Raw genomic sequence first — 18,700 nt, 5'->3', positions numbered from 1 at the left:
TTTCCATTTCTATTCATGTGTCAATTCGTATGAAAGATTAAAACCTAATAAACACACGACAGCACAACAATACCAAAGTAATAGTCACATGCAAATCCTTTCTCCGCTTGCAGTTTCTTCAAACATCATGCGAAACACTGCCATCTACTGTTAGCATCACTGAGTTTTGCATCACTGAGTTTTTCAATATATATTTTGCAAGGTAATGGGCAATACTATTTTACGCCATTATCAAAAGAGTAAAGACCTCCCAAGCCACACAGTTTTATGAAATCAATCTGAAGGGTAACATCATTAGTACACTATTCCCCTACCCTAAAGCAATGGCTCTACCGGAGATGAATTCACTTCTAATTTCAGTATGCCACAGAATCTATACCTTAATGGTTGGATATTTTGTCATTCTTGCCAAAACACAGCTAAATTATTTCCAGTCACTTCGCATATGGTAATGTTCTGTTCTGTTTCCTCACTGCAGATGCAACTACCTTCTATTCTTTCTCCCTTGCCTATTCCTCTCTTAAATTCCTTAAGGAAAAAAGGCAAGTTCCAGGGGGATGGGAAACCAGAAGTACAATACAGTTTGTCCTTTTGGAAGTTAAGTGACACAAGAGGCTACAACAGCACATCCGCTACAGACCAAGACATTTGTTTTGTACTGCAGCCTCCAGACCACAGCAAACAGAAAGAACTGCTGCCATTTCATTCTATCTCCAATCATTTGTGTGCTAACTTCTAGCTATGATGCAGAAAACATCAGTGCAGTTGAAAGAGGGTTACTGACATGTATTCACTGCTGGCTATGCTGCACATGGCAGTTGGAGGCAATAGTTTTAAAAAAAGAAGTACTTGCCCCGTTGCCACACTATGTGAGGGGAAGATTAGATTCAAGCACTATTTTTTTTTGTTTTACACAGTCCATGTCAGAAAACACAGGGATATGAGATACTGACATCTTTGATACTTATTAAGTAGGTTAATTTGGATCTGAAATAGAGTACTATGTTAGTACTTGGCTAACTCATTTCTGTGTGTTACTACACTTACATCCTAGCACAATACCTGCTACTGATATAACAGAAGATTCTGTGTACCCCGGTATGGCTGGCTCCAATTAAAATGGAAGTGAACGAAATTCTATGAAGAGTTCAGTGAGAAACAAATGAGTTTTCTTTAAAAAAATAAAATGAATTGATAAGGGCTTAGTAAAACTCACCATAAATTCAGTCTAGGCAAGTCAGATCACTTGCAACTAAGTAAGAAGACACTTTCCTTTGGAAAATGCCTCATTATGTTACTATAATACTGTAATTACAAGATAAACAAAAACAAAATTACTCACAGACCCTGATATCTACAGCAATATCCTGAGGTGAGGTTACGGTTAAATTCTCTTGTTCCACTGTCAACCACAAACTCAAACCCTGCTAACCCTCCTTGTTCATTCAAAGGTGCGAGCCAGAAGAAAAACACTACACACACTTTCCCATCTGCAACACCAGAATAATTTATTCAACCTTAAGAAGTCTCAAACATTACAGTATTTTAGTGTACAGTTAAAAACAACTTCAGAAATCATGCTTTTGAGTCAAAGCATAAACTTAACGTGAAGCTCCATAAGATGGCTTTTCACTAGTTCAAAGCAGTATATGATTGATGATAAACTTATAAATATTATCAGGATTAAGAACTGCATTTCACTTGCATTTAGTTTCCAAAAGCTCTGGATTGCTGGGAAACAATCTCCGTCTGATAATTATCATAATTAAAAACTTCCTGGCTGAAGTAACACAATTTAGCAGTACATACATATATATATATACACACATATATATATAGTTATGCACTTTTTTTTTTTTTTAAGGGAACTGTGTCTCGAACTTCTGTGGAAATATTAGTATCTTCCACAAAAGATGTCCACAATGATATCATAACGAACAGTAAAACTTAAAAACAGTTTGGTTTTAGTCCATGTTCTTGGCAATAATAACAAAAATTAAAATTTGAAAAACAGTTAAGACAGGTATCTACTGCTGTTTTTCACAGGCCTTATTACCAGATATTATCCTACGGGGGAGAAGGGCATACTCTCCTCAGGATTCACGCTTTTTCGTTGGTTTATCAAGGTAAGGAGTATTGTCTTGCAGCAGATCCTTCCTGGGTATGAGCACTGTAAAAAAAAAAAAAACAAAAAAAAAACTATTACAAATATCATCTTATAGCAAATACTACTTAAAATCATAAAGTTGTTTTAACATTTCCAAACAAAAAATCAGGTTACTAAAGTAAGAATTAAACTTATGGTATACATACAAGCAGCATCATGGTAACTACCTAAGACAAAATTATACTGGTTTTACCTTCTGCTAGACAGAATATTTCCTTCATCTTTTTCCTTTTAGCAACACTGAAAATATTTTAATAGCATTAATAATTCATAAAAAATTTCAAACTGTTGCAATAGCTTTTAATAAGAAAGAGAATGGCAATTTTAACGCTCCTGAGTCAGATTATGTTTACTTCAACAATTCCCAAAGTTAACATTAAATTTGGCATAACCCTCCACTTCAACCTCCTGAAATCTAATCTGTAACAATCATCTTGTCACAGCTGCTTTACAGGCCAACAGAAAAAGAAAGCATCAAATGACAATTATGACCACTATATCCTCACAGAACTGCATCAGGTCAGGGTTTGTCTAATTACGCATCACTTTAACCTGTTTCTGGTAAGTTCTTGCCTTTTAGCTCTTAGAAATCAGCCTGTCCTTTCTTCCTGAGGGGAAGGAGCTGTGTTGCGTTGGATTTGCTCAAGCAGTACAAACTAAAGCACAAACAGCCCAAATCATAATCCTGTACTTTGACTAAGTCAGATATCAGCTAAGCATATAGCAAACCTGTACAAATGTACATGTGCACGCGTGCAATGACATTCTGTCCCAAGTACACTGATAACCCGTGTACTGTAAGAAAGAAAATTGATTTCCTTAAGGTTATGTTCCTTTTGCCTTTGTGGACTGACAGCAATCCATTAAATAAGTTTCTAAGACCTTTAAATAAACTTGCAATTCTGTTTCTCTTACAGTGAAAAGACTGATAATTAATCTTATGACAAGTCATATTGATATACACACCTGGAACAGGTAACAGAAATTAAAAAAGACAGAATTCGATATAAAGTACTGAAAAACACTATGTACAAACAGATAATGACTGAAACAACTTTTAAATCTTCCTTTAAAAAGCTATGTTTTGAACATATGCTATCACATGTCACACTCAGCACATCAAAAGAATCAGAACATGTAGCATGTGTGATTTGTTATTAAAATGTAAACTCTACTTGTACCATTAGAAATTAAAATGAAAAGAATGGAACATGCTGGATAACATAACTCATACTGGATCATTTGGGGAAAAAAATGAAAAATTGTCTAATGTGACTAACAAGCTCTTAAATGAAAACGTCTTATCTCTAGTAAGGAAAGTTCAACCTAATTCACTAGTAAATACAAACTTGACTATACACAACAGTCCCAATTTCTTTTTGGAAAGTTTAACATTGCCCTGTGCACTGTTTCTAAAGTTACGACAGCACATAATTATATCATTTGATTAGGGAAAACGTTCCCCTTACCGATCAATATTTGTTCTCACTGCCTAAGACCAGAGATGCAGGATGCAGAGGAAGAAAAACAGCAGATGTAACTAAATCGTATATTGTCAGCTAAAATACGAAAAGTTAAGAGTCTAAAGATTATGAACTCAGTTAAGTAAACAAACTGCAGCAATAGGCTTCTGAAACATATTTTGCCTAGTTTCTTGTTCCCCTCTCTTCTTTCACGTGACAGAACTAATCACTTCAAACTCTTTTTTTTTTTTTAAATGAAGCAAGAAAATTAATTAGTAGTTAATTATTACTAAGTTTATACAGCCCAAATGTAGGTATTTCACATTTTCACTCCATATAGGCCAACACACTTTCTATTACAGCAACCTACAAAATTTCTAAAATAAACATGTAGCACTAAAATAAAACACTATGAAAAGTTAACTTTTCAAAGGGATTCACTTATTTTTATTTGCCAGCTAATAGCAACTCAAGCAGCCACCTTAAGACACACTACAAATGATTTTAAATGTTTTTATCTTAACTTTAGTAACTTAAAGAATAGCTCATTTAGAAGCAAGACAAGTTCACAATATTTCTTCCATTCTAAACTAGAAAACCATAAACACATTTTCATATCCATTTGAAGACAACTGAAAGCTTCTTAAAGGCTACTTATCCTTGAATCTGCAAATGAAAATAACTTTCTTTTCCTCTAAATCAGCACCAAGCCTCTCATGTAACACACGATGATACCATAAAAACATAAGAGATAACTGAAATTCTATTGGCACTGTGAAAGTTAACACAGAGAATAAAAATTAAGGAGTTTGACCTTACTCTACTACAACTTTTTAAATCAAAGCTGTATTGAAAATGAATACCTGTTCAATTTACTACTTAAGCGGACTCATATACCTACAGAGGGACTTCCTACAACAAACTTTCCTCTGTAAACTGGCTTGCAGGTACCAAAATGCAAAGGGGAGTTAAAAGAAGGTGATTATTTTCATCATGTACATGCTTGCTTTAAGTAAAGTTAAAAGAAGCACAGTTAACGAGCCAAAAGATACCACTTCCCTAAAGATGCAAGTGCTTCAGGCACGGTTTTTACAGACAAAACTCTGCTTGCAATGTCAGAAAGGAAAAATAAAACTAAGAAGCCCTCTAGACAGCTATCCATAGACTGAACTGAAAGTTAAAGTCCCACTTCCAACTTTTTCCTTTTTTTAATCTTTGACATTTTTTCTTTACAAAGAGGCAAGGCTGGGAACAGCAGTACGACATACTCAAAAAATGGAGCAGCAATGGAAACCACACCCATTGATAAGTAGGTACCACACTAACCATGCTGCTCAGCATAAACTGTTACCAAACTGTGCTGACAACTCCCTTGAAATTCTGGATATGGTTTCAGAAAATTTCTAATGGCACCCTCTCTACTACCAGTGACATTAATACTATAATAAGAGCTATACTAGAATTGCCTCTATCACAGTCCTATCTGATTAATCAAAGCTGGATTCTCAGGAAAGACACAAATACACTAGAAACCTGCTCAAGCAATGGTACTTAGGAACTAATGTTTCGTTACTGATCAATTTACTACGGTATAAATGTCTGTATATTCTCTCTGGAAGGAGATTTGCTTTTACTCTTTCTACGACAATATCAAGCCATACAATTAGTTTCATCTTCTGCTTTTTTGTATTTTGACTTACAACCTGCTTCTGGCCACAAAGAAAAAAAACATTGCCATGACCTGTATGAATTATTGTGTAAAGTTAAAAATGATTTTTTTGGGTTATTAGGTGTAAATGTAAATTCCAGCTTCACCGAATACTCTCTGTATAATTAAGCAGGAATATCTACCCACTCTTGACATTTTTAATAGTGTTCATTCTTATTCTGGGAACTTTTAACATAATGCTCTACACTTTTCTAAGCATTCCTGATCTTTTACATGATGACTCACTACCTGTCAAGATTAAATATTTCTCTCTTCAATATATATTCCAAACACACACAAAACACATGGCTCTCAAACTGTGACGGCTGTTTTGAAATTATTATTTTATTCTTATTACAGAAATATCAAGCATAGCAAGAAGCAGAGCTTAGACCTATCCAAAACACATACAGAGAAAAAATTAACAGGCAAGAAACTGCATAATGACATCCTTTGTTTTCATAAAGTCAAATACACTCTGTAGCATTTATTGCTAGACGACAAAGTTTTCCTGGCTAGACTCTGAAAGACCTCCATCTACCACGCAAACTTTGTCGTCACCTTTTCTCCGAGAATTCTGTAAAATTAGGCAGGGGCATTTCTGTCACTGTATTCTTATGATGATGTTACAGGGGACAGCACTGAAAGCCCTGCTAAAGTCAAAAAAGACGACAATCAATGCTCTTCCCATGCCCACTAAGTCATCCCTTTCATCACAGAAGGGCATCAAGTTTGTCAGGCACGATTTCATAAATTTTTGCTGACTACTCACAGTCACCCTTCTGTTCTTAGTATGTTTGGAAACATCTTCCACGAGAATTGGCTTGCCATCTTCCCAGGAATCAAGGTGAGGCTGACCAGCCTGTAGTCTCTCAGGTTCCCTCTTGCCCTTCTTGAAAAGGGGAGTGACACTTGCTTTCTCCAAGTCCCCAGGCAATTTCCCAAATCACCATGACCTTTGAAAGACAGTTGAGCAGCCTTCCAATGACATCAGCCAGCTCCCTCAGCACCATGGGCGCACTGCATCAGGTCTCATGGATTTTCGTATACCCCGTCTGTTTAAGTGTTCCCTAGATTTGTTTGCCTCTACCATAAGTAAGTTGTTCGTGCTCCAGATATTTCCACTGATATCTGAGGCCTGGGACCCCTGAAGGCAAATCTTATGAGGAAAGAATAAGGCAAAGAAGGTACTGAATACCTTGGCCTGCTCCATGTCCTTTTTTACTAGGTCCCCTGCCCTAATCACTGGTGGACCCACACTTTTCCTCCTCTTCCTACTGCTAAATTTGAAGAAGCTGTTCTTGCTGTCCTTCACATTCCTTGCCAAGATCAACTGCAGGTGGACTCCAACTTTCCTAACCCTATCCCTACACACATTGTATTAGAACATAAATTAGTATTTGAATACGAATCCATTTGGATTCCATTTTTTGTGATGGAAATTCTGCCTTACAGCCCCCGTTGGCATTCTCTAAATAGCTTTTGTCACGCTGCCACAGCATGCCTGCATTCCCAGAAATGTCTCAAAGAATGCTCTTAAGAAAATGGAAGCCGTATAATGACAGAAGGTCTTGCATGGACGTATCACTGGTTAAACTGTGCAAAGTCCATCAGTGCTGGTCAATTTTTAAGCACCACCTCTTAAAAGCACAGGAGCAGGCAATTCCAAAATGCTGGAAGTCGAGCAGGCAGGGCAAAAGGTCAGCTTGGCTGAGCAGGAATCTTCTTCTAGAGCTTATGCAGAAAAAGAAAGCATGTGGCCACTGGAAGCAAGGTCTGGCTGGCAACATGGGAGGACTACGGAGATGCTGTTTGCCATGGTGGGGAGAAAATCTGTGCGGCCAAAGCTCAGTTAAAGTGGAAGCTGGCAAGCACTGCGGCTGACAACAAAAAGGACTCTTGAAGTATGATAACAGCAAAAGAAGGACCAGAGATAACGTAGGTCTGTTACCTGATGAGAATGGTCACCTCACAAACACGGATGTACACGAAGTATAGAGACGTTTAATTCATGTCTGTCTTCAACACCAATGACGGGCCCTGGGATACTCAGCCCTGATTTGGAGGACCATGACTGTGGGAACAATAAATTCCCAGTCAACTCCAAACTTGTGCAGGATTTGCTGCTCCAGCTGGATGCATGCAAGTCTATGTGGCTCAATGGGATTCATCTCAGGGTATTTGGGAAGCTGGCTGATGTCTCAAGAGACCTCTCTCAATTAATTTCAAACGGTCTTGGGAATCTGGAGAGGTCCCAGTCAATTGGAAGCTGGCAAATGTTACCCCATTTTTCACAAATGACAAGAAAGATGAACCTAGTAATTACAGGCCTATCAGTCTCACTTCCGTATCTGGTAAAATTATGGAAAATATGATTTTAGGAGTTATTGAAAAACACCTGTAAGATAATGCAGCCATCATGAGTTCAGAAGGGGAAAGTCCTGTTTAATTTCCTTTTATAACAAGGTCATCCACTTAGTTGACCACGGGAAGCCAATTGATGGATTTTTTTTGTATTTCAGCACAGCTTTTGATACTGTTTCTCACAACATCCTTATGGACAAAATATCCAGCATACAGCTAGACAAACACATAATATGATGGGTGATAGGTCAGGATCAAAGGGTTATAGTAAATGGGGTTACATCAGGCTGGCATCCAGTCACTATCAGGGTTCTGCAGGGCTCCATTTTAGGGCCACTTTTCTTTAATGTTTTCATAAATGACTTGGATGCAGTACTTGAAAGTATACTAAGGAAGTTTGCGGACAACAATAAATAGGAAGGAGCTGTTGACTCTCTTGAGAGTAGAGAGGCCTTGCAAAGAGATCCTGACAGACTAGAGGGCTAGGCAAACACCAGCAATATGAAGTTTAACCAGATCCAAGTGCTGGATTCTGCACCTGGGAAGGAGAAACCCTGGTTATACATACAGACTGGGGGATGAAAGGATGGAGAGCAGCCCCAAAGAAAGGGATCTGGGGGTTTTGGTCAATAGCAAGCTGAATACGAGCCAGCAGTGTGCCCTGGCAGCCAGGATGGCCGACTGTATCCTGGGGTGCATCACGCACAGCATTGCTAGTTGGTCGAGGGAAGGGATTGTCCCGCTCTTTGGGTGCCACAGTATAAAAAAGATATAAAACTATTAGAGCGTGTCCAAAAGAGGGCTACAAAGATAGCAAAGGGTCTAGAGGGGAAGACGTACGAGGAGCAGCTGAGGTCCCTTGGTTTGTTCAGCCCAGAGCAGAGCAGGCTGAGGGGAGGCCTCATGGCGGCCTGCAGCTCCCTCACGAGGGGAGCGGAGGGGCAGGCGCTGAGCTCTGCTCTCTGGGGACAGCGACAGGACCCGAGGGAACGGCATGGAGCTGGGACAGGGGAGGGTCAGGCTGGGTGTTAGGGAAGGGTTCTGCACCCAGAGAGGGGTCGGGCACTGGGACAGGCTCCCCAGAGCAGTGGTCATGGCACTGATCCTGCTGGAGTTCCAGAAGTGTTTGGACACCGCTCTCAGACACAGGGTCTGATTTTTGGGTGGTCCTGTGAGGATCCAGGTTTTGGTCTTAATGATCCTTATGGGTCCCTTCCAACTCAGAATATTCTATGATTCTAGGTGAAAAGTAATGAAAAGAAATGAAAAGTAAGTGAACAGTTCTCACAATGGAGGGGTGTCAAAAGTAGTTTTCTACACATATTTTCATTGATATCCATGCTTTTCAATGTATTTCTAAATGACCTGGAAAAGGAATTGAACAGTGGAGTATTTTTCCAATGATACCAACCTGAACAGTTTTTAATGTAGAGAGATTCAGTGCACGCAGGCTCAAAAAAATACCAAATGCAAAGAAACTGATAAAGTTTACTTTGACCACTTAAATGATTTTAATGAAAACAATATAATTTAGTAAAAATAAATAAATGAATGTGGCAGCCAAAAATGAAATACTCCAGGTTTGCCCACAGCCTGATGACTGGTGTTAGCTCTGATGCCCTCCTCACTTGAACACATACAGGAGAACTGGAAAGAATGCAAAGAAGAGCAACAGAATGATCACAACCGTTCAGTTGTTGTTTCACAGAGAAGCCGTTCCATAGGTGAAGAAAACAAACCAAAGGCAACAAGGGGCTTAAAAACCCATGAGAAGCTTGGTGAAAACGGATAGTGATTCACAAGCAGGACTTCACTCCAAACATACTACAGTAAGCGCTTCTTCATGCAAACCATAGTAAATTCTCTGACAAAAACACCTAGATGCAAGAAATTTGCATGGGTTGATGGAAGCAAGTACATGATACAGAAATTCACTGAGGATAACTAAAACAGAAACCATCCCTGGCTCTGGAGGTGTTGTCAGCTGTAAACACCTGGAAGATACGAAATGTACTTGCTTTGTTCCTACTCTTCCACTGCCACCTGCCTAGGACCACTGTAGAATCATTGCCAACACAGTCTAGACATATCTTTGCCCTTGATCATTACGGCTATTCTAAGCCTGAAAATAGACACAAAGATTTACAGACACCACTAACTCATAGAATGGCTTGGGTTGGAAGGAACCTCAAAGGTCATCCAGTTCCAACCCCACTGCCATAGACAGGGACACCACCCACTAGAACAGGTTGCTCAGGGCCTCATCCACCCTGGCCTTGAACACCTCCAGGGATGGGGCATCCACAATGCCTCTTGGCAACCTGTGCCAGTGCCTCACCACCCTCTGAGTGAAGAATTTCCTCCTAAACAGAAGAGAAAGGAAATGATGTATACACCTGAAGACTTACCCTATAATCCACTACACATCTGTTTGGTGTAAACTGAACCTACTACTTCTCTTCTGTCTGCCTACAAGACTAGAGGACTTCCAAACCAGGAGTCAATATTTCAGAATTTGATAGGCCTTTCCGTCAAGGTCATCGCTGTGTGGCATACTCCAAGGAAGAACCCGCAACTTAAGTTGTCAGAACAAGGTTTTGGGTAGAACACAACAGTCCTGTACAAAAAAAGCTATTCTATAGGCAGCATACACACTGCATTTGTTAATTCTCCTCACACAGCTTCTACCTATTTGGCAGAGCAAAAACCTAGAGAAATTGTGGTTAATTCCTTCAGACATACACTGACTGATTAGCCAGTACATGCAACTTGACTTGCTAACTAATTGCTGTCACTCCTAATGGTTAAGGTACCAATTAAAACTTATTTTTCTCCATGAGAGCATTAAAAGCAGTTTGTGCCTCTCTTCTACCAGCTTCTGTATTTCAAAAAACAACAACAAACACAACCAAAAAACAACTGTGTAGAAAATTTGTATCTTTGAAACTTCTACTGGTTAAATTATACTGTACCAATACTATACTATATTATACTGTATGGGCAGAGAAACAAACAAGAGGAAGACTTCTGCCCTCTCTATCCCTCTAATAAATGCATGTAAAACTTGAAAACTAAGCAAACTACAACATTTTTAAACATGTTTAAGCAAGCAGCTTTACTCACGTATTTTGTCGGAATCTGTGTGAACTGCCTGAATAACAGAAGTTCTGAGGATCACTTCAACATCTGAAGCTATTTTCAGAAGCTAGTAAAGGAAAAAAAAAAAAGAGCAATTTAAATAATATGCAATTATTCCTGAAGGTATTTTCTACATTAGAGAGCTATTCAAATACAAAAGTTCTATTATGCAATAAGCTACCTATGATCTATACATAGCCTTCACTTTGGAGGTCACGGAGTACCAGACAAGCTGACATACAAACTACATACAGCATGAGAAGAAGGAAACAAGCTCAGTAGCATACAGTAGTATAAAATCTATACACCCAATTAAACCTGCAAAGGAATAAAATATAATGCAATTACCACAAGAATTAACTCTTTTCCAATGATCACAGATATCAGTGAATGCCTCAATAACATAATTCAAGTACCCTCTAACGAAAGCGCAAGCTGGCTCTTTTAACATTCCTGCTCTTGAAATAAGGACACAAAAATAGGGGCAAAATATAACAAGAACACTGAGGGTTAACGAAAAAAAACACAGAGGACCATGATTAGCAGAGGCATTAATATTTGGCAAAAAGCCCAGAATTCCTTCCCTCATCAAAAGGATAAACAGAGTAATCCTTGCCAATTTTGCTGAGCAATTACCAGAACTGTAGTACTTGTTTGCACGATACCTTCATCAGAAATAAATGAATTAGCACAAGTGAGTCGCTCTGGGAGACATGCCTACACTAGGAAGTAGGGTGTACCAACAGGAAAGGATTTTTGCAAAGTACAAATAGGAGCTGAGGACTTGCCATCTACACAAAATTTCTACGCACCCTCTCCCTTTTAAAGGGTTTGGACTAGGTATCTTCTGGCTCCCCCTGTGCAATGTGCATTAGCAGCCAGACTGCACGCTCTTGAAGCACGCCTTCCATTTCAGCTTCATCTTAAAGGAACTGTCGTGCGCTCTGAGACCGCTTCACAAAAGAAGCCAAATCACAGTACGTGGAGACAACCAAGGTTGCGCACTCCTGTTCTGAACTAAAATGCTGCTGTAGATGCAGCTGCATCTCACATTTTAATATTGCTGACAGTTACTCCTACCTCCTTATGTCACTACATACTTTAATATATGATGTCATATTAGAAGATATTGCGGCTTTCAACTCTGGCAAAGCAATGAACAGCGGTTGCTCAGCATTTACTTTTGGTAGTTGAACAATAATTCCCCTGGTGTTTATGCAAATAGTTTTCCAGATTCTTAAAAGTCCCATAGGTCATTTGATTCAGTTCTTCCGCATTCAAGTCACTTCAGTATATATATAACACCCAGCTTCTATGGTGTTCTAGGATACTGTGGTTTTGGTGAAAGTCAAGAATTTCTTCCACTGACTTTTTTAAATCCATGTATCATAAACCCATATTAAAAAAGTTACATATGTATTTTGTTGGTTGCCACTCCTAACAAATATAGTTTTAAAAACTACAGCAAGTATTTTTTTGTACACCTATCACACACAGAACATACAATTTAACAAAGCAGATACCTGGAACATAAACAAAGAAGTATTACGTCTAGGGCCTGACAAGAAGCAGAAATGGTACAAAGTTGGAAAGGTTTAGACTTATTTCCACAAGGGACAGATGGAAGCACTTTACAACACATTATTGTCAGTGTTAGAGCTACTCAGTAGCACCCAATGAAACTGGAAATGTGGCCCTTACAAGGCTGAACGATAATGTCTATATTATTCCTCCAAATAGATAGTAATAACCAGAAATAGCTAATAGAGAAGTTTCATTTCACACCTCAGTGAATTTTAGAAGAATTACTCAGTAAAATGTGTTAAAATAACTGAACAAAGGTAATGCAATGTTCTATTCCTTTCAATGCACCATGAGGAAAGAAGCAAAAAAAAACCAAACAACAAAAAGCCAAAAAGGCCCAATAGTATAAATAATCTCTCTGAGCTACAATAGTCACGACCATTTGCCTGTTTTCTACCTCCTACAAAAGAAGCCACCTCATTTGTGATCAGGAATCAAAGTACCTTCTTGTCTCTGCCAGTAACTGTGCAGATTATTTAAAGTCTTCTCCCTCTTTCTGTGCTTCTCTGCACAATAAACTAAACAGGTAAACTTAAGTGAACAAAGCTCAGGTGTGTTATAAGGAAAACAAATCTTTTCATGAAAAATAGCAACATAAAACACTAACATTGTTCTAAGTTTCAAAATAAGCATATTGGAATACCAGAAGAAGCCTTCTCCCTATATATTGTTGTACGTGCAAAATTCTATGATGTACTCTCTATAAAAAAAGATCCATGGAAAAGCCTCTTCTGACTCACCTGGTTTTCATAATGATTCAGTAAGCATTTGTGCTGGTTTAGAGATCTTTTAAGTAAAAGGCTCCCCTTTTATAAGTATTTTTATTCAAATTGGAAACAAACAAACAAACAAAAACATGCAAACAAATAAATACCTCATTTATTTTCTCTTCAGATGTCTCATTTTGGTTATTTTTAAATTCTTCATTTATCTTTTGTCTTGCAGCTAAATAAAGCAAGCAAAGTAAATAAAGTGTGAACAAAATCATAATCATGGATTTGTCACTGTCAAAGCTCACAATCCTATGACCATTATATTTGCCTCGGGGTTGTTAACCTGGCTTTTGTCTACATTCCTTTGGCTACCTACTCCTTTCCCCTAAGACATCATTTCCTTCCTGGTGCACTCAGTCCAAAGTCTTAATACAAGATTTCCATGGACTTCAGGTGATGTCAGATTTTGAGTTGACTGGTCCAGCAGTAAAATACAGTGCTTTGATTGCTCATCTAGCATTATGAGCCTTAAAAAGAACTGACATACAGAGGCCATTACTAAAATGTCAGTTACTGCAGAAGCAGTATTTATCCCCTGAAGGGCAGCCATACATGAAGAGGATAAACTCCAGCACTTAGAATTAAATATGCTCTGGTTGTACTGAAGAGAAGGAAAGAGGGGGAAAAAAAGCTAAAAAAATCCTAGAAAACCACCACGGTTCAATAAAAAGAGATGGTTTCCTTAAGAAGCTTGACTCTTAACAGTCAGTTTTTTATTTCAACTTAAAGGATGTCTGTTTACGGACGCAAACAGGTTTCCCCAATAATTGTCTATAAAATGTGGAAAGGAATCATTCAATGAAAGATAATTAAGAGTTTTCTCTTTGTATGTTCTTTTGCCTACTTCTTAAGCTCCTTCTCTCTTACAAAATATGTACATACACATTTCAAAAAAGAATGAAAACATCTGAATATAAATTCTCCCCTCTCCAGCTATTTTTCATAAAATGGCATTGATATACCCTCCCTCACAACAGCAGCATTGTTTATGATAACAAGTCAGTAGAAATAAGAACATTCACAGCTTCATATTGCCTATCTTCTCTGTATGCCACCACAACAAACACGAAATGGAAAAAAAAATAAATCAAAATTTCCAAAAATGGGAAAAGTTGCAAAGAATACAGAGAAAGAACAGAATACAGTTGCTATTTCTCTTGAAAAGGCTGTTTGGGTAAGACAGGAAAATTACTACTGAAATTACAGTTGCTTAAAATAGGCATAGGCCAATACTGAGAAAAAAAGAAGTACTCCCATCTCCTTCCCTTGCATTTTTGGCTCTTGAATCACATACTCACTGGTCTTGAGAGAAGAGTTAGCACAGCTAAATACAAACAGGAGCTGCAGAATTGGCTCGAGTCAATACTAAGCATCATCACCTCCTCTGGAAAAGGGAGTATTATTAGCTCCCTTCATCACTTTTACATCCTTAGTAAAAAGAGCACAGGTGCAGCAGCATCCCTGTGACATTAACAAAGAAGCCCTATCAAATCTCCACAGACACGGCAACGACACATACTGTAAGCATCCATCTTACTCAGGCATGTAACACACAGAGAAGAAGTTCCACAAAAAGGCAGGTAAGCATCCACCACACAAAAATCTATCTTACCTTCAAGGGCTCTGGTATCATTTTTAAAAACTTCTTGCCGGGTTCTGTGTAGCAATTTAAAAAGCTTCAAAACCTGTCAATACAACATCAATAGGATTAGCTTGTTTGCCAGCAAGATTCTTAGTTAAAACGAGCATGCTGCAATGAACAGTGTTGTGGCTTTCACACTGCTGCTTTTTAGTATGACATCTGGTATGAAATCAGTACCTGAAACACTTTACTTCAATTCCTGATCAAATAGCTTGCAGCCAAAGCAGATGTAAGGAAATAAAATTCCTAGATGGTTCTAGATGTTACAAATCAATCTGAAATGCTACAGAGTACTAGCAATACACATGTAAGTAGTCATTTGGCATGGTGGGGATATAATCCTGAAAATACCTTCATGCAAGCATATTTATTGTGCCAATATCAAATACAAACAACAGAACCAGAATACCTGTGCAACGATTTTCATGGTTACATTACTGGATATTCTCCAATTAAAAAAAAAGAAAAAAAAAGATAAAGTATTCTCACAGTTAAAAGCCACTGTAAAGAAAGCGAACTTACAAAGGATCTCGAAATTGTATATTAACTAATCAGAAAAAGTATTTTTAATTTCTCCCTGTAATACACAGTTATAACCTTCTACAGGTAATGGGGCAAAACCAACAAAAAATGGAAGTATTTCTCTAAATGTAACTGCCAGATCAGCAAATAAAAAAAATCATTAAAAACAAACACTTGAAAAATTAGGATTTACAATGTAGAGATGACAGATCTTGCTATGGATGTAAAGCAAAAATATTGATAATCATTGCTCACAGGCATATAATTTGGGCTGTTTATTCACACAGATTGTCATGAATTACAGAAACCCTCTGAAACTCCTGACCTCATGTCAATCTGTGACAAGTATCAAAAAAAGTCCATTAAGGTGACACCTTTTAAAGTTATTTCTACCACTTCCTCTTACACTGAGGCACCACTAGAAGGCACAATTCTCAGTACCTCACAATAATCTTGTTTTCTCACAATTAGTATTCCACAAATTTCTCAGAAGGAAACAGAGGAAACGCAGGTCTGTAACTGAGAAATGCCTCTTATCCATCACCGTGCTTTGTACCTGTAAACTGGAGAAGCAAGCAAGCCTGTCCCCTGGAGGTAAAAGGCCAATGATGGGACAGCAGCCAGTAAATACATCCTAGCAGGGCCCTGGAAAAAGTGCTGTCTCTTTTTTCGGTCTCTCAGTGACAGAAAAAGAAGCAGCAAGCATCTCTGAATGCTTTCACTTCCACCAGATGTCAAGACATTTTTAGATTTTTAATTTAAGTTCTCATCCCTGTGCTCAACTGTTCACTCGGCTACATTTTAAGATAATTCATCCAGACACACAGGAACAGAAAAAGACAGAGGAGAAGAGAGAAAAGCTATGAAACAGTAAGAACCTTCAAACAGTTTAGTACTGCTTCCATAACATAACACTAACATAAATTTATTGCTATTAAGGGACAACTTACAAAAAACAGAAAGTTCAAATCTTGTTACACCTCAGCGGAGTAGAGCACTTTATAATTCATGATTAAGTACCCTGTTGTTGAGGATATACTACATATGAAATCAGAGCATGTGGACTCTCCTGACTCCATGCCCTTAAAAATCCACAGCCAACAAAAAACATTCCCTAGATGAATTCCCTGGGCTGAAACTGTGGAAAATACACCAATACAATTGAGAATCAGCAAGTAAATTTCTTGATCTGTTGATGCATTTTAGGAGATTTGACCATGCTATTTAGAGAGAGTATTTTACTATTTCAGTTCCATAATCTTTCACGATCTTTGCAAATAACACAATTACCATTACAAACAGCTTTGAGTCAAACGTGCACGTGTGGTGAAGCCAGAGGAAGCATTTCATGATTATTTTGAACTGCTGGATCAACATTTTTCATTATTTTTCTTTTCCTCTGGTGGGGGTGTGTGTTGTGTGCGCGCTATTTACCTGTTAACTGCACGCCCCACCTGGAAAGTTCTTCACCACACCAAGTGACAGAAGGGTTACCTCAGACAGCCTGGGGGCAGGGGTTACTGATGGACTCACCCCTCCGTGCCCCACAGCCATCTGCTGAAACACAGTACCACCCTAACACCTGATGTGTACACCTAAGTATTAGCAGCCCTGACACTAGGCTGTAAATCACTACAAACGGGCTCAAATTCCCCCGGAAGTCCTCTGTACTGTAAAGGTGAAAGGCTTGGAAGCCTATTCTGTTCCCGCTTTTCACCTTTGCGCCATAATTTCTTATTTTAATGTAATTTTACCCACTAAACGACTCCTTCCTCGCAGCTTGCCTCCTTCTTCCACAACGTCCCCGCGGGCAGGAGGGAGGCCACCGCTCCCTCGTTCCGCGTCCTCACCCCTCAATTAACGCCAGCAAACAAACAAACAAACAAAAAAACCACCCTATTAAGCATAAAATTTGCTCCCGGTCGCTATTCCCACCCCCGGGGTGCAAATTACGACCCCGGGGGGTGGGGGCAGCGCAGGGCCCCACCGACCCCACTCCCGTCCCCAGCCCCCCGCCGCGCATGCGCGCCGCGCTCACCCGGCCGCGGCTCGCCATGGCGACCGCCCTGCTCTGCCTGGCGCAGGGGGCGGAGGCGGAAGGGGCGCGGGGCCTGGGGCGGGACCGGGCGGTGACGGGAGGCTGGGGGGGAGCCGCCCGCCCACTGCGTCTCCGGCTCCTGAGGGGAAATGGGGGGGTCATTCCCTAATATGATGGGCCCTGTCTTAGCGACTGTATCCTTCATGTCCCTCAGGACCCTTGGATGCATCTCATCAAGCCCCGTTAACTCGTATACCTTTAGGTTCCTCAGCTGGTCTCGAACCTGATCTTCTCCTGCAGACGCTGTTGCAGAGCAGTGCTTACACAGAGCCCAGGACTTTGCAGCTCCTGGTGCTGCCCTGCCTGTGAGGAGGCTGGGGGTGCACAAGGGGCTGGGAGGGGACACAGCCTGGCCAGAGGGGTGTCCTGCACCGTATGATGTTGTGCTCAGCAGTAAAGCTGGGGGAAAGGAGGAGGCATAGGATGTTGGGACTTAAGGTGTTTGTCTACAGATACCTTAAAGGAGGCTGTAGCGAGGTGGGGGTTGGTCTGTTCTCCCACGTGCCTGGTGACAGGACGAGGAGGAATGGGGTAAAGTTGCACCAGGGGAGGTTTAGGTTGGATATTAGGAAAAACTTCTTTACCAAAAGGGTTGTTAGGCATTGGAATGGGCTGCCCAGGGAAGTGGTTGAGTCACCATCCCTGGAGGTCTTTAAAAGACGTTTACATACAGAGCTTAGTGATATGGTTTAGTGGAAGTCTTGTTAGTGTTAGGTTCTGACTGTTAGTTAGGTTGGACTAGGTGATCTTGGAGGTCTCTTCCAACTTAGGTGATTCTGTCTTCCCAAAAAAACATTACCCACGATGAGCCCTGGTTTCCTGGATGTGGCTGACACCTGCCAATGGCACCTGCAGTGCCGCATTTAAAACTCTGTTTCATTTGTTTATAAATGCTGACTGGGACTAAAGAAGAGCTCCAAAGTTAAAACAATTACCCTATTTTTATGCCTACCACAATTAGTAGAAAGGAATCCAACCTAACACTGGAGAAAATAGGCATTTTTTTAGGTGGCTTGAACAAGGAATTATGCTCTTCCACACCAGATTTGCCGTCGATGGCAGATGTCTGGGCCCCACGTGCACTAATGCCTTCGTGGCCTGGGGCCCCCTTCAGCCCCAGGGCTGTCAGTCACCGCCCCAGCGATGCCACAGCAGGGCCCAGCTCCAGCTCCCACAGCCCTGTCCAGCCTGGTTCTGATCAGGCTGCTCCAGGTTCAGGTTCTGACACTGCCAAGGTTCCC

At 39.9% G+C, this 18,700-nt stretch overlaps 1 protein-coding gene across 2 annotated transcripts; it reads right to left on the bottom strand.

Annotated features, from left to right (window-relative positions):
- Positions 1 to 1,482: 1,482 nt before the first annotated feature.
- LYRM7 (LYR motif containing 7) lies at positions 1,483 to 17,480 on the bottom strand. 2 transcript variants are annotated; one of them, XM_048046129.2, is made up of 5 exons: positions 17,400 to 17,477; positions 14,810 to 14,882; positions 13,299 to 13,369; positions 10,826 to 10,907; positions 1,483 to 2,170 (listed from the first exon to the last, which is right to left on the bottom strand). In XM_048046129.2, exons 1-5 carry the CDS (start codon positions 17,415 to 17,417, stop codon positions 2,094 to 2,096), a joined length of 321 nt encoding a protein of 106 aa, XP_047902086.1. In that variant the 5' UTR covers positions 17,418 to 17,477; the 3' UTR covers positions 1,483 to 2,093. The 2 variants fall into 2 exon arrangements, with proteins under 2 accessions (XP_047902086.1, XP_047902087.2); XM_048046130.2 differs by lacking the exon at positions 1,483 to 2,170 and adding an exon at positions 9,190 to 9,349 and having other exon boundaries at positions 17,400 to 17,480.
- Positions 17,481 to 18,700: the final 1,220 nt, after the last annotated feature.

This window comes from Anser cygnoides, chromosome Z, assembly GCF_040182565.1.
Source record: "Anser cygnoides isolate HZ-2024a breed goose chromosome Z, Taihu_goose_T2T_genome, whole genome shotgun sequence".
NCBI lineage: Eukaryota > Metazoa > Chordata > Aves > Anseriformes > Anatidae > Anser > Anser cygnoides.
The sequence above is the reverse complement of the archived record's forward strand: the minus strand, read 5'-3'. Positions and strand labels throughout refer to the sequence as shown.